This window comes from Oryx dammah, unplaced genomic scaffold, assembly GCF_014754425.2.
Source record: "Oryx dammah isolate SB20612 unplaced genomic scaffold, SCBI_Odam_1.1 HiC_scaffold_2, whole genome shotgun sequence".
In the NCBI taxonomy this organism is placed as follows: Eukaryota; Metazoa; Chordata; class Mammalia; order Artiodactyla; family Bovidae; genus Oryx; species Oryx dammah.
The window spans coordinates 114,244,910-114,268,965 of record NW_024070186.1 but is presented as its reverse complement, the minus strand read 5'-3'; the positions used below and the strand labels follow the sequence as shown (position 1 = coordinate 114,268,965).

General features: G+C 40.9%; 1 protein-coding gene across 1 annotated transcript in view; it reads right to left on the bottom strand.

Annotated features, from left to right (window-relative positions):
* Positions 1 to 1,576: 1,576 nt before the first annotated feature.
* Positions 1,577 to 24,056, bottom strand: part of GABRR3 (gamma-aminobutyric acid type A receptor subunit rho3) — a 46,301-nt gene continuing 23,821 nt past the window's right edge. Inside the window, exons 5-9 of the mRNA XM_040226598.1 lie at positions 22,113 to 22,195; positions 20,636 to 20,776; positions 15,454 to 15,606; positions 7,409 to 7,605; positions 1,577 to 1,879 (exon numbers count right to left, since the gene is read on the bottom strand). Of these exons, the coding sequence (XP_040082532.1) occupies positions 1,577 to 1,879; positions 7,409 to 7,605; positions 15,454 to 15,606; positions 20,636 to 20,776; positions 22,113 to 22,195 (877 nt within the window). The remainder of the gene's footprint in view (positions 1,880 to 7,408; positions 7,606 to 15,453; positions 15,607 to 20,635; positions 20,777 to 22,112; positions 22,196 to 24,056) is intronic.

Genomic DNA, 24,056 nt, shown 5'->3' with positions numbered 1-24,056 from the left:
TTATTTAATACCCACCTGACCCTATTTACTTGGTTCCACCAAAGTTACTAAAGATTGCTATGGGATACATAAATTTTCCACTCAACCCCATGTCTGGAAGTATCTTTGTTTATAAATTAAGAGCCCACATCCCATTGTGGATGTTCTTCTCCTTCTTTTGGCATCCCTTTTACAGAACCTCGGTAGCACAGTACATATACCTCTACTTTAACATCTATTACATTTATTATTTACTACAGCTGCCATTTCACTGCTCCTACTAGGCTGTGCACTGACTGATGGCAGGAATGTCAGTTTGTATTCATTCTTTCAGTATATCTAACACCTAACAAAGAACCCAGTACATGTGGGAGGTCAATAAACATTTGGTAAACAAAGGCAACTCATTAAATACCTCCAAAAAGGTATGAAAGCTACAAGATGCTATTGAAAATTAATGTATAATATTAACTTAATATTAGGATGGGAAGACTGACATTTAGATTTTTTGTCCTGCTTGGTGTCAATAATGCATGAAACAATAGTAAAATAGGATAAAAGATTTGATTGGAGATGGAAGAAGGAAGCTCTTCATGAGAATCTCAGCTGTGTGAGAGTCCATGGTGCCACCCTGATGCTAATATTCTTCCTCAGAAGGATCCAGTGCTGTCAGGGAATCTGACAGCTGGCTAGCACTAAGGAACAAAGTCGCCCTGAATTATTAGCATTGAAAAGTTTTTACTGAAAGTGAAAATCAGTCGTGTCTGACTTTTTGCAACCCCATCAACTGTAGCTTACCATGCCCCTCTGTCCATGGGATTTTCCAAGCAAGAGTACTGGAGTGGGTTGCCATTTCCTTCTCCAGAGGATCTTCCTGACCTAGGGATTGAACTTGGGTCTCCCACATTGTTCAGTTCAGTTCAGTTCAGTTGCTCAGTCGTGTTTGACTCTTTGCGACCCCATGAGTTGCAGCACGCCAGGCCTCCCTGTCCATCACCATCTCCCAGAGTTCACTCAGACTCACCTCCATCGAGTCTGTGATGCCATCCAGCCATCGCATCCTTGGTCGTCCCCTTCTCCTCCTGCCCCCAATCCCTCCCAGCATCAGAGTCTTTTCCAATGAGTCAACTCTTCGCATGATGTGGCCAAAGTACTGGAGTTTCAGCTTTAGCATCATTCCCTCCAAAGAAATCCCAGGGCTGATCTCCTTCAGCCACATTGTAGGCAGATGCTTTACTGTCTGAGCCACCATGAGCATCGTTGAGCTTAATTTTTCACTCAAATGCAGATAATTTACATTTAGAAACCAAGGAGAGTCCAGATAAAGTAGGTACAAAGCCCTTCCCTATGGAAATTGGTTTTCCATACTATGCATGCCTGTGACCCTTAATGATAGAGCCAAATTCTCCTAAGACCTTAAACTCTTTCCTTGATGTAAATCAGTCAACTTTCACATTTTCTTTAGGACAGGATAGGTGATTGGCTGACTCCAGTTTAGTCTGGTACCATTCAACTTATAGTTAAGAGTTGGTGGTTTTTGTTGTTGTTTTTAACGTAATCTGACTCCAAACACATTTTATCAATTGGGATTTCCTCTTCAAACATAAATACTCCAGTAGAACAAATTAAACGTAATGTACACAGTGGGAAATAAAATCCTTGAATAGGTGTCAATGACATGGTTGTTCTCCAGAATGATTCTACCAACCTGCTCTCCCAGGGATTTTCTCCTCTTTATCCGAGGTGAATCTGCACTGAGATGGCCTATGCATCTTCCTTGCAAGGCGTCCTCTTCTGAGTGTAGAGAAAAGGAAGTCTGATCCATGTCAGTCTTACAGTCATGATAACAACCATCAAAGGCCATGGCTTGAGTGGCCTCAATACTGTACATTCTAGAAATCTAACAAAAAGACTTTGTTATATGGTTTTAGGAGAAGGAATTACAGTCAAAATCTAAACAATCAGATTTTTAAAACAGTTTTAATAAATACTAAGACTGCTTTGCTTATTTTAAAGAGTAAAATTCTAGTTTTGCTTCTGGTGTCTGATTAAAACTCATTTTCATCATAAATGGACAATATCATCTTAGACATCCATTTTTAATATGGATTTAAGGAGTGAGCATTATACAAATATTTGAGCATTATACAAATAAATATACCACAACTATAATTGAAAATGTTTTCTAATTTAGCCCTGGCCTGATAGACTGTACCACTCAATGTTTGTTTCCCCAAGAGGGACAGTTTCACGTGTTCCTTTCTGTTTCTGAGTGGTGTGAATTGTTTGCTCTAAGTTTTCAAATTGAAATGGAATATGATGTATCAACTAAATAGACTTGTTTTTCAGTGTAGTTTTCCTTTTTAGAAAAAACAGAGCAGTATGCTAATCAGTGTGGGGTTTTTTTTTGTTTGTTTTTTTTTTGGGGTCCCAAAACAGAATAATAGCATCTGGTGATGCCTTCCGAGAAAACAAAATCTCTTCTTGATCTATAGGGAGGTTTTAAAAGGAACAAATATACACTGGCTACTGTTGGATGAAAGTACTTAGAATTCAAATTGGAGGCTGCAGAGTAAATTCTACCAAAACATGTATTTTGTTTGTACTGACTCAAAAGCCTAATATTTTACTGAATTCAAGACACATAGGGACAATTTTGTGCAATCAGCAAACTAACCAGCAAACCATATTAGAGTTATGTTGTCCCTTTCTGTTTTAGTCCCGGAAACTTTCCAAAGTAAGATGAAAATGGGTAAAATAAACATGAAATAGCATCAAGATTGAATTACTAACCAATAGCCAATAATAACATTAATAATATGTTCAACTCTGGATCAGAGGATAGAATAACTGTGTATAGTCCCCTTGGTGGTTTTGCTAGCCACCCAGAACACTGCTGAGTTGTCTCACTGAACATCCACACTTTTATCTTAATAAAATGTCACTGTGGTGCTATGCTCAGTTGTGGCCAACTCTCTGTGACCCCATGGACTATAGCCGCCAGGCTCCTCTGTCCATGGAATTCTTCAGGCAAAAATACTGGAGTGGGTGGTCATTTCCTACTCCAGGGGATCTTCCCAACACATGGGTCAAACATGGGTTGCATTGCAGATGGTTTCTTTACTGTTTGAATCACCAGGGAAGTCCCCCAAATATCATTAGCATGTTAAGAAAAGATATACTCTTCTTTGAAAAACAAGGGTACCATTTTCTTTCTCCATTATGATAATTTAGATCTCTAAAACTGATTAAGTTTTATAGTGCACAATTTACCAGCAGGCTGCTAATTTCCACAAGTAGGTAAGCTGGCTGTTTCAACAGAAATAGCTTTTGAACTAGTCTTTATTTTTTTCTCTCCAGCTTACAAATAAGCACATAACTAAGGCATATTATATCTAAAGTGTACATTTGACTGCCTTAGACTGAATTCTAAGTCCTAGAATTAGGAAAACATTTGGGTGAAGGAATAAGAAATAAAATATTAATAGTTTCCTTTCTCCTTTCTGGGCAAAGGTCAACACTAGGGACAAATTTTCCATGGCCCTTGCTGTTTTCCCAGCTCTTGGTGTCTGGGGGCTGGGATGGGGGGTGGTTGGGACAGGTGTGTGGTGGTGGTGATAGGAAATGAGCTTTGCTTGGTGCTAGTGGCGATTTAGTCGCTAAGTTGTGTCTGAACTTGCAACCCCAGGACGGTAGCCCACCAGGCTCCTCTGTCTATGAGATTTCCCAGGCAAGAATACTGGAGTTGGTTGCCATTTCCTTCTCCAGGGGATCTTCCTGAACCAGGGATCAAACCCGCATCTCCTGCATTGCAGGCAGATTCTTTTCATGGTTTCACAGGGAGGAGCTGTGTAACCTAACATTCCTGGTCTTTCCCACCATCCCTCAATCACTCCACCCAGGGGGTCTGGAGGAGGGAACTGGCATGTGTGGCTTAGCCCCTTTGGAGTTACTCTGGATCTGCATTGATGTTCAGGTTTGTTCTCTGAAATGAGGTAAAGGAGACTGTCCTTACAGGGAAATCCTGAAGCATCAAAATTTGCCCATGACCAAGGAGAGTAAGTACATTGAATACAGGGATGAAATATTAGTGGGCTCACAGATCTAAGGCTTTACCAGTAAAGATAAGATCATCACATCCATCTGTCTGGCTGCTACATCTCTCTCTCCCTCAAACTGGTTTCCCAGCTCAGGTACAGAGAGAAGAGGTATTATAGATTAACCCCCAAACCTTCAGATATATCTTTCTTCCTTGTGTCTCACCAGAGCATCCCAGCCCTTTAAAGATCTCAAACAGACTGTTCCCAAAACGGCTACTCCTTCAGAGCATATGCTCTGTGTGCTAGTCACAATAAGAATGTAACATTTGTGTAGCACTATATAGTTTGCAAAAATTTCAGATGCATTTATTATAACATTTGATCTTCACAACAAGGTAATAGAGAAGAAATTCCACCATTTTGCAAATACAGAATGAGACAGTCTGGGATACTGAGCTAGGTTGTTAGGTTTGGCATCACTTTCAACTCCAAATCTGTGCTCTTTCCTTTGTCCCACAAACATATGAAGGGCAAGTAGGACTCTTTTTTGAGAAAACTGCAACTTTGAAGGAGACTTAGAATGGTGGTTTCCAGAGGTTGGGTGGGGGGAGGGGATATGGGGAGTTGTATAATGGGTACAATGTTTCAGTTTTGCAAGGTGAACACTTTCTGGGTTGTATACCACAGTGTAAATATTCTTAATACTACCAAACTGTACACTTAAAAACAATTAAGATGGCAAGTTCTACGTTATGTGCATTTTACTACAATTAAAAAATATCTTTTAAAGTGAAAGCTGCTGCTGCTGCTAAGTCGCTTCAGTCATGTCTGACTCTGTGCGACCCCATAGACAGCAGCCCACCAGGCTCCCCTGTCCCTGGGATTCCAGGCAAGAACACTGGAGTGGGTTGCCATTGCCTTCTCCAATGCATGAAAGTGAAAAGTGAAAGTGAAGTCGCTCAGTCGGGTCCGACTCTTGGAGACCCCATGGACTGCAGCCCACCAGGCTCCTCCGTCCATGGGATTTTCCAGGCAAGAGTGCTGGAGTGGGGTTTAAAGTTAATAATGCTTATTAACTCGAAAGAATTTCTTCTGTGGTACACAGAAGATTGTTTACAATTTGACCAAGTGAAAAAAATTCAGGTTATGTGATCACAGATGTTTTGGTGGCGGTGGCTAGGGGTACGGGTAGGAAGACAAAGATGTAGGTATTTGGGAATCAAAGGACTAGATACAGGTGGCCAAAATCACTATTGTGCCTCTTTCTTCAGTTAACCACTCCCCATATAAAGACAAAACAAATAAAAAAGAACAAAATTCTCTTCCTCATCACAGTTTTCTCTTTCACTTCACAGCTTAGCTAATCATCGCTGTTCACAGTGTGGCTGTGGACCAGTGGAGTCTGGGCCATCTTAGGAATGCAGACTCTTAGCTCCCACCTAGACCACTGAGTGAGTCTTAACAAATCCCAGGTGAGGTGCGCATGCTGATCACTGCATGCTTGTCTAAAAGCTCCTGATTTTCTCACACCTGCATAGCAGTCACTGTGACAGAGACACCTACTTCCATGCTGTCGACAAAAGGAACTAAAGAATCTCCGATAAAGCAAAATCAGCTTCCATTACAGCTTTGACTCAAAGGATATGAAATTTAAAAAATGAAGTAGCATTATAGGCGATCTGAATTGCGATTGCAGGTCTGTTAGCTGTGGATCTTTTGGCAAATCACTTCATTTCACTAAAACTCTTCTGTTTCAGTTTAAAAATAGAGATAATAACCACTCTAAGGCCTACATCGTGGAGCCAATATGAGGGTTCAGTTCAAGAAGAGGATATAAAAATGTTCTTTTAAAAAGGATGAAATACTCTCACTAGAAGTATAAAAAATATTAAATAATGTTTTGGTATGTATAAATACTCATTTAAGAATTTCTTCTTAAACCAGTGTGAATATATCACATTAAAATTATTGCATATATATATACATACATATGAATATATATATACACAATATATATATATATACACACACACACACTTTGGCCATATACAATACTTTGGCCACCCAATGCGAAGCACCAACTCATTGGAAAACACCCTGATGCTGGAAAAGATTGAAAAAGGAGAAGAGGACAGCAGAGGATAAGATGGTTGTATAGCATCATCAACTCAATGGACATGAACTTGGGCAAACTCTGGAAGATGGTGAAGGACAGGGAGGTCTGGAGTGCTGCAGTCCATGGGCTTGCAAAGAGTTGGATATGACTTAGCAACTGAACAACAACAGTACATATATATGTGTATCAAATTAATTTGTGTGTGTATGTTTGTATACACACATATTAATTGGATCTGCTAGGTTTCTGAAGTAAAATAGCACGTTTCAGTTCTCATAACAACAGGAAATTGGTGCCCCAACCCTTTGTGAATGAAGCAGGTAGAGATCAATCAAGCCAGGTTGATAAAGCAATGTCACAAGAAATATGTGACCATGCTTAGGACCCAGAAGGCACCTTGTTCCCTGTATATGGTGAAGAGAAGAACCTTCCTTTATGCTCTACCACTCACCCAAGTGACAAGAAAAATAAACCCTAGCTCTTGGTGGAGATCTATCATTTACTGGTTGAGAGCACAGCCTTTGGAGTCGGAAGGCTCCAGAAGCATATCTTGATTCCTCTAAAGCTGTGTGACCTTGGTCAAGGTACTCCCCGACTGCTCCTACTTCACCTCTGTAAAATGAAGGTGATAAAGTACTGTCCTCTTCAGGTTACAGTGAGAATTAAGTAATATAATATGTTGAATGGTTAGCACAAAGCCAACAGATAAGAAACACTCATTAAACGTTAGCTATCATCATCACTGGGCTTCCCTAGTGGCTCAGATGGTGAAGAGTCTGCCTGCAGTGCAGGAGACCCGGGTTAATCGCTGGGTCAGGAAGATCTCCTGGAGAAGGGAAAGGCTACCCATTCTGGTATTCTTGCCAGGAGAATTCCATGGGTAGAGGAGCCTGGCAGTTCCCGGGGTCACAGAGAGCTGGACAGGTTTGAGTGACTAACACACACATACCGCCTCATCATCATTCATCTACAGGAAAGGATATGATTTGTCCATTAACTCCTTCTTTTCCAGGGTTAAAGTCAGTGGAGGGGAGCACACTGTGAGAAATTCCTCATACAGAAAACCTCCTGGCAAAACTTTCTTTTGGGATGCCGAGGAAACCAGCCAGCACAGAGCAGAAAGAGTAAAATTCAAGACTATTTGTCATAAACTTGCATTTTGCCAAGTTACACAGACTTCATACGAGGGTTGCAATACTGCCAGGAGAGGGCGTGGATGAGGATAGCCTTTTTCACATTCCAAAAAGGATCCAGTAGTGAAAGCAAGGCGTACCTTCCCGGTCTTCTTGAATTGTTTCCGCTCTTCCACTGTGGTGAGGTAGTTCACGGCTGCATACTCAATGACCGACAAGAAGACAAACAGGGAGCTGACCCACAGGTACACGTCCACAGCCTTGATGTAGGACACCTGCAGCATGGAGGCACTCACCCCGGAGAGGATCGTGGACATGGTCAGCACCGTGGTGATTCCTGCCATTCAAGAACAGTGAGGAACAGCTCAGTGACAGCACCATTCAGCTTCAGGTTCCAGAGCCAGAGGACACCAGGGGGGACATTTCCAGGTCGCTATCTCCTGATCACAAGTGTGTGAGGGCCGTGGAATCTCAGCAGGTCAACCGAGTACGGCTTGAGCCTAAGCCAGAACCTCCCCTTAGGTTTCTCTTCCTGCGTCTTTTTCTTACCCTCAGCCCCACTGTCCATGATGTTCCCCTTCCCTCCAGCTAAAGTTTCCAGAGTCAGACGTGTCCCTAAGGATTCATGGCTCCCACCCTCAGCTGGGCCTCTTTTAACCATCCTGGAAAAGTAAAAACATATTCCATTTTTAAAAATTCTCTGAGATTGTCTATACCAATTTTTTTAGATCCTGCATATATGCATTAATATACGATATTTGTTTTTCTCTTTCTGACTTATTTCACTCTGTATGACCATCTCTAGGTCCATCCATGTCTCTGCATATGACCCAGTTTTGCTCCTTTGTATGGCTGAATAATATTCTATTGTAAGGAGGAGAAGGGGATGACAGAGGATGAGATGTCTGGATGGCATCACCGACTCGATGGACAGGTGTTTGAGTGAACTCTGGGAGTTGGTGACAGACAGGGAGGCCTGGCGTGCTGCGATTCATGGGGTCACAAAGAGTCGGACATGACTGAGCGACTGAACCGAAGTGAACTGAACTGAACTGAACTGAAGCAGAAATAGAGACACAGACATAGAGAACAAACAGATGGATATCAAAGGGGGAACAGGGGAAAATGAATTGGGAGATTGAGATAGACATATATACACTATTGATACTATGAATAAAATAGATAACTAACGAGAAACTTTGGAATAGCACAGGGAACTCTACTGAGTGCTCTGTGTTGACCTAAATGGGAAGGAAAGCCAAAGAAGAGGGGATATATGTATAACTGATTCACTATGCTGTACAGCAGAAACTAACACAACATATTGTAAAGCAACCATACTCCAATAAATTAAAAAAAATTTTTTTAATTGAAGGATAATTGCTTTACAGTATTGTGTTGGTTTCTACCAAACATCAACATGAATCAGCCATAGAAAAAAATACTGAAAAAGAAATTAATTATAAAACCATTTCCACCACTATTCCCCATCATTTCACAACTTATACGGTTAAGTATCTTCATGTCAATCTTAAATCTTTCGTTTGTCAGGGAGTGCCCTTTAGTAGCATTAAAGATCGCTGTCCCTGTGCTTTTCTTTCACATAGAATACTTACAGCCCATTGTCATTGCTGTCACTTTGTCCCGTGTTACTGAGACTATAGCTCAGCTGAGACTCATAGGAAGTGTGGTGGTAGAGGCTTAGTTCTGAGTAAGTATTTACTAAGCAGCAGCTGCTGCTAAGTCGCTTCAGTCGTGTCCGACTCTGTGCGACCCCATAGACGGCAGTCCACCAGTCTCCTCCGTCCCTGGGATTCTCCAGGGAAGAATACTGGAGTGGGTTGCCATTTCCTTCTCCAATGCATGAAAGTGAAAAGTGAAAGTGAAGTTGCCCAGTCGTGTCCGACTCTTGGAGACCCCATGGACTGCAGCCTACAAGGCTCCTCTGTCCATGGGATTTTCCAGGCAAGAGTACTGGATTGGGGTGCCATCACCTTCTCCGACTAAGCAGCTGCTAAACACCAATTACTTTTTTGCCCTGCTCCTCCTGTTACCCTGTCTCCTATTTTTCCCACTTCTTCCCTGCTATTCCCTTCTCACTGCTTTCCCTTTCATTTCCTCTTCTCTTCCTTTCCCTTCTTTAATCCCTGCAATGGGCATCAGAGGTAATGAAATCAAGATTCTGGGGGACAAGGGAGAAAGGAGCGACTGAGATTTCCTTAATAAAAATGACAACTTTAGGGAGAGCTCTTCTGTGTCTACACTGATTTCTCAGAGGGAGGCTGCAAGAGTACTGCCTGGAGAGAAAGCCTAGTATTGTAAATATTCAAAATGTATGCTGGCTGGCATGGTTTTATTTTTTAACTTCCCACCAGGGAGGTGCAAATGGAATCCTTAATGATTTTTATAAGTTGTGAGAACATTTTAATGTCAGCAGACAGAGTCCCAAACAGCAGGAAGAACACTGTGATTTACTCCTAAAATGTACACACCCGGCAGGTGGACAGCTCTCACCCACACATTCCTGCCTTTTCAACAAATTCTATCATTCTGTAACATTTTCAGCTGAGGGAGGCCCATATCAAAGACAATGACAGCGCTACAGAGCTATTTAATTTCAAATTCGGTTTTTTCCTGTGGATGGTGGAAACCAAAGCAATTTGGCAATCTGACAGCCACTGTGGGAGGACCCGAAATCTCACCTTCACATGGATTTGAACTCCAGAACAAGAAACCTAAATGCTTCTCCAGCAATTACCATTACATGCAGGCCACTGACTCACTGGGTCTCAGGTCTCCCCAACAATGGTCATGTCAACAGTCTGCATATTGGTGGATACCGTTAGCATTCCTTGCTACATAAACATGGAGATATGAAATTTTTATTAAGGTACAGGTGTACACATAGCTGAAGCTGAGATTAATACATACAACTTGTTTACCTTTATTGAATGTTTACCCACCACAAACCTAGGTAAATATTAACCACACATTGCAGAAAAGAAATATGAGTGAAAAGTGGCTGATTAACCTGAATTTTGTCAGGAGCAGAATTGAAACCTTCTCTCTGAATATAGAAACCCATGCTTTTTCTCATGCAAACCTGTGGCCTCTCATTCTGAACCTGTAAAGGAAATTTCCTTTTGTTTTTAAGATTATAGACCAGTCTCTATATATGGAGCATCTCTGAGACAAGATGCTATAAAACGGAGTATAGAATTTTGTCAGGAAGCATGAAGGTATTTTGTGCTTTTCAAGAGGCCAGAAGTCTTATTCCATCAGGATTTCACTGGTAAAACTATGAAAATCCTAAATGAACATTCCTGTTTAGTTGCTAACCTCATTTGTTCAAAAAATTTTAAATGTTTCCTCTTATTGGCTTTTGAAGATATGGAAGATAGAACTTGATTTTTTTTTCAGTGACAGTAACATGAGGCTTAGCAGATGAAATAAGGGTTTAGAAAAACACACAAATACATGCTCTTGTCATGTATTTCACATTGATGACTGTTGAGTCAATAAAAGGGGATTGGATCATTTATATTTGCCAGATAGCAATAAACTAGCAGTCATTTTCTTTAGAAGGGTGCTTAGTCCAATTAAGTAATGGTAAGTTTATTTATTTTCAAACCAGCATTCTAGATTTTCCTGTTTAAAAGAAGCAGATGGGGAGGGCAGGGAGTAGGGAAAAGGGAGTAAAGGATGAGAAAACTGATGTATAAATTCCTAAAGCAATAGAATTGAGAGTGAGGAGTATTACAGCTACATTAAACACACTTATTATGTCTTGAGCCGCCCCTTAGAAATACATTAATCTTGACAAATTGTATTCCTTCTAAGCCTATTAAAGTTAACACTGCAATAAAGGAGTTTTGAATTATATGAAGTGAGCATTTAGTCAAAGAAAGGGCCTGTGTTGGAATTAGAGAATTATCTTCCCACCTACTGAAATCGCTATGCATAGATAGAAAAACATTGAGACAATATTTAGTCTGGACCCTGGGACTCAACTTCCCTGAGCCGTGCAGTTTCTCCCCTCTATTAATTCTTAAGGTCACATATGAGATCCTAGGAGCCCTTCAGTCAGGGGAGGATTGTTTATCTATTTTTATTTCTCATGGGCTATGTTTTGCCATACACGATGAGGCAAATGTCAGGGGTGCGGGACCCCATGCCAGGAAAGGATGGTATTTTCTGAACTGGCAGAAGACCAAAGAGGTGGTAACGGACAGACAGCTCAGACCAGACTTCAAGTGCCTCTCGGGGATGGCAGGACAGTGAGAAAGAAAGCTATGAAAGAACTTCAGCATGACCTCAGCTTCTGAGTGGATTAAATGGGATGCAATGCAAAGACCACTGGATTAGGAGTCAGAGGGGGAACTAGAGAAAGGAAGGAAGCTTTGGTTGAATGCTTTGGCCATTGTAGCCCTGAGCTATGCAGTTTACATACACCCATCTTTGTGAGGGCATGAAGGCCTACAGAGGACACTTCGAACTACTAGGTCAGTTCACCCCCTCAGTAGCTGTGTTGTAGGGAGCTCTTTTGAAAGGAAAGATGTCTACATTTATCTTTAAATGAGTAAAAACATTTTCCCTGTGGGCCAAGGCAGAAAGAAAATACTAAGTGAAATAAGGGAGAGAAAGGTAGGCTGGATATCCCAATACTGCTCTTTGGACAGAAAGTAGCAACCATTATCCCACAGATGTGGTGCCCGAGTCCACTGCATAGATGTTCTAGTTACTGGTATACTAGTAAAATGAATTGCTTCTAAGTACTATTTTCCAGGTATATGGCATATCCTCCATTATGTGTTTTTCTTTATGAATGAATACAGGCCTGGAAGTTTTAGTTGCCTTCCTCTGCCAGGAAATATCTGTCTATTTCTTGACAAATGACCCCATTACTTCATACATTGTATATGAAGGGGATACCCAACAGGAATGCAGAGGGGCCCAATAGGAATGATAGAGGCAAGCAAGGAAGGAAGAGGATGAGAGGGGAGAAGAGAACCCTTCATGACAGTAAAAACATCCTTGAACAGCTTTGTAAGTGTTCTCCACTCTTTCTCCATGTAAAATTGAATGGAATCATAGACTAGTATTTTAACCCAATACATACTCTGAATTATGATTGCTATTATCTCTAGTAATAGAATTGCCTAATCACAGTTGATACTCTGTGCTCTTCTGCCTCTATTGTTCTTTATCTGAAACATGACAAATGGGAAAGGGTTTTAACCAGCAAATGGTTCATCCTCAGTCAGCAAATGAACCCAAATGCAGAAATCTTAATGAGAAATGAATCATCATTGTTTTCAGTTAGTAAGTAAAATGCAGCTATTAAAAACATGGTGGGCGAAATACTGGCAGTCTCACAGCTACATATTAAGCACAAAATACGTGCAGGGCACTGTGCTAGTCACCATCCTTGAAGAACTCATATTCTGATAGAGAAGACAAGATGAGCTAGCAACCCACCCCACAGCTGAACAGGGAATAGATGAAGCAGTTTCCTTAGGATAGATACAAAGTGCTCTGTGGTTCAAAGATGAGAGACACCATACCTTCCTGAAACCATCAGTAAAGGCTTCTGGCTTGTTCAGAAATGGCTAAATTTGCCAGAGAAAGACAGGTAGGGAGGGCATTCTAGGTAGAGTGGGAGTCAGGACAAATGTCCAGAGGTGAGATAAGCAGAGAGGCATGAGCGCCTGTTGGAGAACACTGAATATTCAAATTGATGGAAGCTTATTAGGATAAGTCTGGTGGCTCAGACAGTAAAGAATCTGCCTTCAGTGCAGGAGACCCACGTTTGATCCCTGGGTTGGGAAGATCCCCTGGAGAAGGAAATGGCAACTCACTCCAGTATTCTTGCCTGGAGAATTCCATGGACCTGGTGGGCTACAGTCCATGGGGTTGCAAAGAGTCGGACATAACTGAGCTACTTTCACTCTTAGGGCAAGTATTTTGGGGCAGGAGTATGGCTGAAAATTTGGCAAATAAAAACAGAATACTCAGTTATATTTGAATTTCAGACAAGCAATGAATAATGTTTCATGCAATAGTGTTCCATGCAATATTTCAGATGTTCCTATACTAAAACGTTATTTGGTGCTTAACTAAAATACAAATTTAACCCAGTGTCCTGTATTTTATCTGACAAGCCTCAAGGGACACCTTGAAATTCCAAGTTTAGTGTATTTACTACAATCACGTTTGAGATTGAGAGTATGATGATCACATTTGTGTCATAGAAGTATCACTCTGGTGGTAGGGCTGAACTTGGGCAAGAAGAAAAGGAGGTGAGATAAGCAATTACAAGGCTTCTGCAAGCCCAAACTCCATCTTTGTACAAATTAGTGAGAGGTATCCCTTCCTCTGGAGGATGTCATTCCAAACCATGTGCCAAGGAGCTTGGGCTGGATCTCTGCTCTCCACTAGGTGTACCTATAAGTTAGGAGTTTGGGAGTAACAGATATACACTACTATATATAAAAGAGACAACAAGGGCCTACTGCATAGCACAGGGAACTGTACTTAATATCCTGTAGTAACCTATAATGGAAAGGAATCTAAATCACTTCGCTGTATACCCTAAAATAACACAACACTGTAAATCACCTATACTTCAATAAACAAATTAATTAATTTAAAAAAAACAGAGGGCAAAGTATGTTTCAAAGAACCTGAGGGTGATGAAAACAAAAGCCTGAGAACATAGTAGTGTTCTAGAAATGTTAGTTCTCTCTATTAAAATGAAGGAGGGACACTTCTGATTTGTATATTATTTTATATAAATCTGCCTAGCAATTTCCTAACTCTGTAGACCCAAGAAGCACAGAATTTTAGTATTGCCCATTCAGTCCAACCTGCCTGAGAGCCAGCTTTTATTGCTGTCATTTTCATGATATAAGAGCTAAGCAGTCAGCTTCAGGGATCCCACTGAAACTCATGTCCATAAACCTTTAGAGACTGAATGCCTTTCTCATTCTGGAAAGGCTGGAAATGGGCCTTTAGTCTCCTCTTTGGGTCTATACTGCCCCACTGCCTTACTGAGGTCAGGGCCAGGCTGGTCTGGTATGAAGGAACAGCCATGATAATTTAGTTACTCATTCAGACGGTATTTTCCCCTTTGAAGACATTCAAAACTCAAATGCTTGTGAAGTGAAACTTTTAGTAGCAGAAAGAGGTGAACAAATCATTAATATTAATGACAGTTTATATCTTTCAAATATCTTTAGAAGTATGCATATAACTTGTCAACATTAACTTAGAAATCACCCCTTCTGGAATGAATTGTGTGATAATTATGATGACTGTGAACCACTTATAACAATCTTCTCCCTAAACAGAGCGTTATGGGTGAAAGAACAAAATCAGCCCCAAAGAGAGAGTTCTGCCCCAAACCAGCCAAGAAGGCAGGTGGGATTGACTCCTGGGTTCTCATTAAGTAACATGTTGTCTAAGTACTTAGCTTGGCAACTCTACTTTGTAAGGACGCAATCAAAATCCCCAAGTGGGTCTGAAGTGGTTTCCATGAATCTGTGTGTGTGACGGTGACATGTGATGTCTCGACATAGCATGACGGTCATACCTGCTAATGAGGCTGGCAATGTTTTCCCATTTGAAATCTCGGAAGTGCCATGACACCTAAAATTCTGCTGCCGTTGATTCTGATTTTAGTATTTATTAACAGGCTATGCCATAATTTTTTTTAAACTAGCACTTATGTTTCCAAATTCAACCATTCAGCTCTCCAAGAGGTTATTTATTAAGGTACCAATAGTAGAGTGTGAATTCGTTTGAACTGAAAACTTCTGCAGTGTAAGGGTTTGTCAGGCAAAGTGAAGTGAACTTGGGCAAGAGATAGGGAGGTTTTCCTAAAAGGCAGAAAAGAGACATTTGTGAAGTGAGGCTGTTTCTGCTTCATAACTTCACCCTCCCTCTTCCCTATCCTCCACCTTGGGTCAGCTAGTACAGTCTTCATACTGAATGTCTTGGTTTCTGAGGAGAGTCCAGCTACAATTTGCCCTTATGGCTGTCAAGCCAAATACTGTAAACTGAGTGCACATCGTAACTATCCCTACTAACCCATCACCCTCTTTCCCTCTCCACATATCACCAATTCATTCACCCTCCTTGACATTTCTCCCACATTAACGTTTCACAAAGGTACAGAAAGACTCACCCAAGGAAACTCTTGCGGGGACAGCTCTTCGGTCGATCCAAAATGAAACCCAGGAAAGCATTACCATCAACATAGCTGGGAAATAGGTTTGCAGGACAAAGAAGAAAATATGCCTTCTTAGCACAAAGTTGATGAAAAGCCTATTATACCAACCTATGAGGAAAAGTCAAAGTTTTCATCAGAACAGGCTTTTTTTTTTCCTTTGGTGGAAATTTCATACTTAGTGATAATAAACTGCTTCTTTAGACTCCAAGCTCTTAAGTAACATGGAAATTAACACACCCTTGTTTACCCAGTACTGGGATAGGACCTGGGCCTCCAATGTTGGTTGAACTAACTGAACTCCAGTAGGTTTAATTATCTGACTCAAAGATTCTCCTTTAAATTTCATATCTGCTGTTCAGGGATGAATGGTTATTATATTTTGTGAGATGGCCTTTAAAGACCTTATTCCAAAATGTATTGTGTTTGCAGTGTTTCTCCAAGTGAAAAAGTCTTCAATATATGGCTAATGACTGATGCAAGAGCCAATAAACCATTTATGAGCTGTAACAAATGAAATGAAACATTTCATCTGGAGGAAAAGATTCACAGCACCTTCTCTGTCATTGGATTCCAAGTTAGGATCCAGATAGCTAGGGATTCAAAGAGGGGCTGGGGGAAGGGAGTATCTGTAAACAATTTCTAGTATTTCAAAGTTTTAAGGGTACCATTAATTTATCCACACTAATCTGTTGAAAAGTAGCCAAATGGTGTTTCTTTGCCTCTTGTTGGAATTATATAAACTCACGTCAGTATTAGTTTGTACTGATCAAAGCACCGGTTGCAATCATGTCAATAGGCATAGTTTGTTCAGTTTCCCATTTCACATTGGCTGCAAGGAACCATGTTTAGAAGGTTAGAGCATGCTTTTGGACCATCTATAGGACTTCTCTGATGCCATTTCCTGATAACTACATGTTAGATTCTATATGATAACTTATGCTTATTTTACATTTTTCTTTTTCACATTTCTCTTTCATATCATCTTGCTTTATTTTACAACCGATGCCAGTCTTATTAAATCTTTTCTAATGTAAGCAATGAATAATGGAAAAATGAAAATATACCTTTTATAAATAAGTGGTAAGATTAATTTTTCCATTATAAATGCAGTTGACTGTGATCTAAATTATTCAGGTCATAGAGACTATAGCTTAAAAATAATAAAATTAAATTATAGGTGTTGCAAAGTTGGAGAACTCTTCTACTTCCTCAGTGGTAATTTCTGAACCCAAGATGACAAACTTACTAGACAGATCAGGTAAACATTTAGGCAAACATACACCTAGTCAATCTGCACTGAATTTGCAGACTGTATGCCTAGTATTCTATTCTTAATTAACTGCTGGTTACCCTTCTTTTTCCTACTTGCTTTAGTTTCTCTCCCTATCAGTTGATATGCTTCAGGAACACTAAACAATTTCATTACCAAGGGTAATAAGAGATACATGATGTAGTGTACTCTAAAGTCAAAATATGCCTTTTTTTTTCAGCTACTCATTGTCTTGTATTACCCATGTTACATCCCACTTTATTATAGTCTGCAGTTGAGAATTTTGATTATGGCTATAGAGTGGAATAATAACATCTCTAATGTTATAGCTTCATATAATTATTGTGAAATTATAAGGGATAAAGAAAAGCTGGAAAGTACTTCATAAAGACACACTTATGCATTTGCTTTTAAGTTCTGAAATGTATTTGGGCAACAAGGTCTTTTTTTAACTCATATTTTTCTGAATAATTTTTTTGGGGGGGGGCAACCAAGCAGGAGACATGTTGCTCTGTCTTGCAGTTTTTCTGGGAAGGGGAGATGAGGGATAGTTCTGTTGGTGAAGTTGTAGCTGGGAAGAGCTCCCTTTACCCACTGGGAAAGATAGTGCTGCTCTGGAAAGGAATGGAGCTCTCATTTCAGGAGTTGTAAAGAGTAGGACTCTATTTTTGATATTTGACTAGTGATAGCTCTCTAGCTCCACTTCTCCTTCTGCTCCACACCTGGGCAAGCTAGGAAGAAAGCCAGATGTTCTCTCTTTACTGACGGGAAGATCAAACCATGAAAACATGGCTCCATGCAAGGAGCCCTCACTTGAGTCCCACTTTCTAAGCACCACAGCACCCCAAGTCAGAGGCCCCTTCCTGTTCTCTCAAGACATTTTCAGATATGCTTTGAAGCCGGCCCTGCTCTCTCTAGAAAACCTCATTATGTAAGTAATAAATCTCTTTATACCCTTTCAGCATCTGTGTGCCATCACCAGTTTTGACATCTGAACCAAATTTGGGGTGGAAGTGTCCACCCACCTCCATCTGGTTGCCACATGGTAGAAAGAAAGGAAGTTTATGAAAGAGAGAGAAGGGCTGGAGAACTGGCAGCAGGGAAACGGAAGAGGCGGGCAGTAACTGGGCACTTAGTCCAAGACAATGCTCAAGATTTTTATATCCAAAGACTGCCACCTTCAATGGCCTGTTGATGCTAAGGCTTCATTCTGTGTTGAAAGGCTAAAGATGCTGCTGCTCCGGCTAAGTCGCTTCAGTCGTGTCTGACCCTGTGCGACCCTAGAGACGGCAGTCCACCAGGCTCCCCCGTCCCTGGGATGCTCCAGGCAAGAACACTCGAGTGGGTTGCCATTGCCTTTGACGTTGATAAAAATGGTGAAAATGATAGCTACTAACTAGTATTTTTTGAGTATGGCAGACAGAATCCTAAGGTATTGAAATGTGTTAAGTTATGTAGCCTCACAAGTCCACGAGGTAGAAAGTATTATGAAACCAACTTAAAGATGAGGAAATTAAGGCTGAAGGAGATTAAGCAACTTGTCTAAGATAACATTTCTGATAAGTGGTAGAGCCAGAATTGGAACTCATGCAGTCTCTCTCTAGGGCATGTACTTCTAGCCACTACCTTATGCTGCAGCAGTCATTTCTGTTTCCTTCTAAATCAACAGGGCATGATTCTGAGGGACATTGAGAGGCATGAGGGGACAGAGGTCCTCATCAACTTGGTAACATTGACAAGCATTGGTGAAGGCAATGCCAAGGGGAATAAGTGAGGGCCTGGTGGTTCAGCTAAAGTTTCATTATTGTTTCATTATTGTCACTATACTTCTGACTCTTGTAACTGAGCCAGAATTGTAGGTGTTTTTTTTTTTTTTTTTTTTTTTCTGTATAGCTGATTTAGGAGTAGCAGTTATGGTGGTTGTTTTAATGATAGGCATGAAGACAAAATATAAAATATTTTTATGAAACTAATATGTTTAATTTGAGAAAAACACTTGAATTTGGCTCTCAGGTGACCTTGTTTGGTAATTCATGGATAATGTGAGGAAGAACTATTACCTACTTGTGAACTAAAATAAAATCTAAATGCTGATCTTTTCAAAACCTAAGAAATGCTTGAATGAACTCAGATATCATTAATAACTTGATATTTGAATACAACTTTCAAAATGCTTTATTCTTCTCTTTTAAAGAAAAGTAATATTAGGGGCCCATTTTGGGCTCCCAAATGGTGCTGGTGGTAAAGAATCTGCCTACAATGCAGGAGATACAGGAGACTTGGGTTCGATCCTGAGTTGGGAAGATCCCCTGGAGAAGAAAATGGTAACCCTCTCCAGTATTTTGCCTGAAAAGTCAAAATGGACAGAGGAGCCTGGTGGGCTACAGTCCATGGGGTCACAAAAGAGTCACATATGACTTAGTGACTGAACGTACACACATACAGGAGCCCATTTTAATCTTTCTCATTATAAAGTATGTCTGTGTAACAACAACAAAAAAAATAAAGAAGTATTGAAATAAAATTGAAAATTTCCCGAATATCCGTACTTACTTCTCATAGGCATATAAAGTGCAAGAATCACTTTACCGATCAAGTCATTCAGTTGCTATTTATTAAGCATCTGTCATGCCCCAGGCATGTTTGAGGTGCTGGGTGAGAGACAGCGAACAAGGCAGACAGATAGATCCCTGCACTCTTTCTAGTCAGGCACTCAGACAAGAAAGCAGTCAAACAGAGATGTATTTCAGGAAGTGGTTAGTGCTGTAAAGACAAATACACACGGGGAATGGGGAGGAGGGAGGTTTATTATACATAGGATGGCTAGGAAAGCACTCTTTGAGGAGATGATATTTGAATAAAGTTCTGAGCAAATGGGGAAGCTGGTCATGAAAAAATCAGGGAAAACACACCAGGCAAAGAAAGGTGAAAGCAGATCTCCCGCAGGTGGAGTGAGGCGGGTGTGTTTGAAGACAAGCAAGAAGTGGGGAGGCCAGGCAGTGGCGGCTGGTGAGGTCAGAGCCTTAGGCAGAGAGAGATCATGTAGGGCCTGTGAGCCGTGATGAGAAGCTTAAATTCTGCTGTAAGTTTGGTGGAAAAGCACCACAGGGTTTTAACAGGAAGAATTGTGCTCTTTATGTTTTCAAAAGAACACTCTGTCTGCTGTATGAAGAGTAGACTGCAGGGGCCTAGGGGAAGCAAGACATCTAGTTAAAGGTGTTTACATGATAAAGACAGAAATGTGTACAGATGGTCTCTGACCTAGGATGCTTTGACTTAGTTTGACTTTATGATGGTACAAAAGTGATGCACATTCAGTAAAACTGTACTTCCAGTTTTGAATTCTGATCTTTTCCCATGCTAGCCATATGTTCTTGCATGATGCTGGGCAGTGGCAGCAAGCCAGCTCTTGGTCAGCCAATGATCTTGAGGGCAAACAACTGATATACTTACAATCATTCTGTACCCAGACAACCATTCTGTTTTTTCAGTTCAGTACAGTGTTCAATTGCATTACAGGAGATAGTCAACACTTTATTTTAAGATAGAATTTGCGTTAGATGATTTGCCCAACCATAGACTAATATAAGTGTTCTGAGCCTATTTAAGTTTGGCTGTGCTACTTTATGATGTTCAGGAGGTTAGGTGTATTAAACGTACTTCAACTCATGATGAGTTTACTGGGAAGTACCCCATTGTCAACTGAAGAAGACCTGTATTGCAAAGATAGAGACGGCTGCTGGGAAAAGAAGGATGATATTATTGGTCAAATGGGGGGCTTGTTTGGACTCAAGACTAGCCACATGTGCTTTGCAGACAGCAGATGCTCAATAAATGCTCATGACTTGTCCACATAAAATACTGCACCTGTGCTGCTATAGAAAGCAAATCCACTGGATGCACTGAACTCCTCAATGAAAAACTGAGACAGAGAAATATGCTCATCAGTGTTCAGGGACTTGTTTCCATGTTTCCAGTACAGCATTAGATCCTCCTCATTGTAGGCATCTAAGACAAGAAAATAACATCCATGCAATTAGAATGAGCTCCAGTAAGTTCCATGAGGTCCATGATGGTGTTTTATAAAGTTCTATATCCCCAAGATCTGGTCCAATGTCATGGTTCTGAAATATATGTTTGCCAAAAGACTGATAATACCCATATCATAAAAAAAAGCAAAAAAAAGAAAAATCAGGCTCCCCAAATTAGACCCTGATTACTGACAGAGTGTGGTTGGGTTTTCTCATGCCCACATGATGCTTTAAAAACTCTCCAAACAGCTGCTCCCCTGTCTGTGTGCACTGTGATGTCACAGCACCACCTCTCACTCACAGGTCTGATGCCAAGGCTTTAGCCCTCAAACTTGGGCTTTGTGACCCTCTTGGATGAAATTGCAAAGTGAGCTGGGCTTGTAGAAAATTTTCTTGTAAGATCAAATAGTGTGATAGAGAGTTTCCAATGGGTTTGGGGAGAATTGTCTCTGGGGGAGACATCCATTGAGATTCCCAGCACTTTACCTGCATCATGAAAAATTGCAGTCAGCTTTTAATAAGTCATGTCAAAAATAGCTGGGGAGAGGGTGTGGATCTAAGTAATTGACAGGGCTCTGGCTCAGATGCCCTTTGACAGGGCTTTGACTGGGTGATCTAAATCTAGAGCTGGGTTTTTCTGGGGAAACAAGGTATACTTAATGGAAGGTTGGGATTCTTATGAGAACATAAATGGCAGAGTTTTCTAAATTTGCCACTCTATCTTAATAACATTAGCAAGAATACACATTTTTAGGGAGTTATTCCTTTAAAATCATTGTGGAAACTGCAGAATATGTAGTTACCAAAGCATTTTTTTCTCGACTCTTTTATCTTCTCATCTGCAAGACAATTTGCCATCATCATTCTTACCAAAAAGACCAACCAACCAACCAACCAATAAGCTTTTTTGGATAAACATATTTGCTGCTGCTAAGTCATTTCAGTCGTGTCCGACTCTGTGTGACCCCATAGATGGCAGCCCACCAGGCTCCACCGTCCCTGGGATTCTCCAGGCAAGAACAGTGGAGTGGGTTGCCATTTCCTTCTCCAATGCATGAAAGTGAAAAGTGAAAGTGAAGTTGCTCAGTTGTGTCTGACTCCCAGTGACCCCATGGACTGCAGCCTTCCAGGTTCTTCTGTCAGTGGGATTTTCCAGGCAAGAGTACTGGAGTGGGGTGCCATTGCCTTCTCCGAAACATATTTAACTTATATCAAAATGTTCACATGCTTGTTAAGAGTCTGTTTATATACTGCAAGTATGTGATGGTGTGTTCAGACCACGGGTACTCACTCCATCGGGAGGTTACACTTACAGCTTTCCAGCTCAAGGGAACAATTTTGAGTGTCCAGAGGAAACCTGCTGAAATCCATAAAGCACATTGCTGAAACAGTTATCCTATAGGAAGAATAAGAAAAAGAAAACTGCAGGTCATTTCACCACACGGTCAAATAAGTAACGTAGCTTAAAGCTGTCTGACACTCTGCCTGTTTTGTGCATCTTTCAAGAATAATGCCAAACAGGTGTTACCATCTTCTACCCAAGTAGCCCATAAGGAAGCAAACCCAGGAAGATGGGTGATTGCTTAAGACCCAGAGTTAATGAGTGAATTCCTGCTGTAAGAATTGCTTCTGATCTCACTATTTCCTGGTCAGCTTCCTCTATACTTTCTGGCTCGGATGTCTTCAGAAAAACACACTTCAAAGCGAGAAGACTTTAAATAGACTTAAATATTTTCAGCTTTTTGGAAGATTCAAACTTAAATAGTTTCCAGTAATAAAGAGCTGGAATGGTGGTAATAAAAAACCTATGAGTAAAGGTTTCCTTCACAAAGCAAGTTTACCTGAGGAAATTATGTTTGCAGGAGTTGGGTAGAAAGCCTGCAGCATTTTCAGTTAGAGATCTATGTGCACAATGCATAATTCAGGTGCTATTAAGTCAAAGGGCTTACATACTGATGAGGGCTGTTCTTCACATTTTATGTCCTCCTAGCTTTTCCTGGCTTCAGGCAGAGGCTGCTGAACTGTGGTACCCACAAAAGCAGATCAGAGGTTCATAAAAGGCCCCTGAGCAGGTCTGCAAAAAACAAAGGCAACAGCTGCTCCTACGCATGGCACCCCTCAGTTAATCAGAGGGGGAAAACCATTTTATCTGCTTTGCTTTGAATTGTACTGTCAGTAGTCATGCAGGAAAATGCCAAGCCAGGGAGGGGTCTGGATAACCTTGAGACACAAAACATACTCATTTTGGCATCTTCCTGGTACTTTAAAAAAGGACTTCTGAAGTCTTTCAGTCTCCTTCCTTCAGAGTACACATAAATAAATTAACAGCCAAGGAGATTAGGTAGACAGTGTTAAGGAAAAAAATTATTCATGACGCTTGTTTAAAAAATGGTAAGGTAGACTCTATTTAGGAGAGCTACTATAATTTTTTTTTTTTTGTAATTGGGAAGAGAGATTGGGATCAATTCCAAACATAACAACTGGGATTTATAGCAAAGGAACAAAGAGGCCAGGATGGGGGGTGTGCAAGTCAGTGGATGGAAAATTACTAAGAGGAAACATAAGGGGTTGGGGGAACCTGGCTAAATGGACCTAACAAACAGAGTTCTTGCTGAAGGAGGGCCAGGGTGGTCAGATGTCAGCTGGGGGCTGGAAGGTGGATGAGGAACCTTATCAGACATGGAGGGGTGATCAGATATTGAGGATGGGGGACTATCCTGGCTAAACTGACTATGCAGAGACGGAAACAGAAGCTCAAAATCGGGGCCAACATGAGAAGACAGTTCAGAGGACACTGAGTAGCATTTGGTCAAGGAGAGACTCTTTGTCAGTAGATGGTGTCAGAACCAAGCCTGAAACCAGGTGACCTGGCTCTGGGCTTGGACTGGCTCTGCTGTCAGCTGAAATAGCTGTGCAGACAACAATTCTGAGTCCTTCTGTGTTCAGAGATCTCCAGACCAACCTCAGGTTCAATGTTTCATTAGAAGGACATATAGAACTCATCAAAGCTGTTATACTAACAGCTAATCATTTATTGCAATGAAAGGATACCAGTTAAAATCAGCAATGCAATTAAGATGCACAGGGCAGGTTCCAGGAAAACCCAGGAGCAAGTTTCCAGTTGTTCTGTTCTAGTGGACAGGGCTATATGGACAGTACTGACTTCTCCTAGCAATGACATATGACCACATGCATGGAGTATTGCCAACCAGGGAAGCTACATGAGCCCAGGGGTTCAAAGCATTCATTGAGGGTTG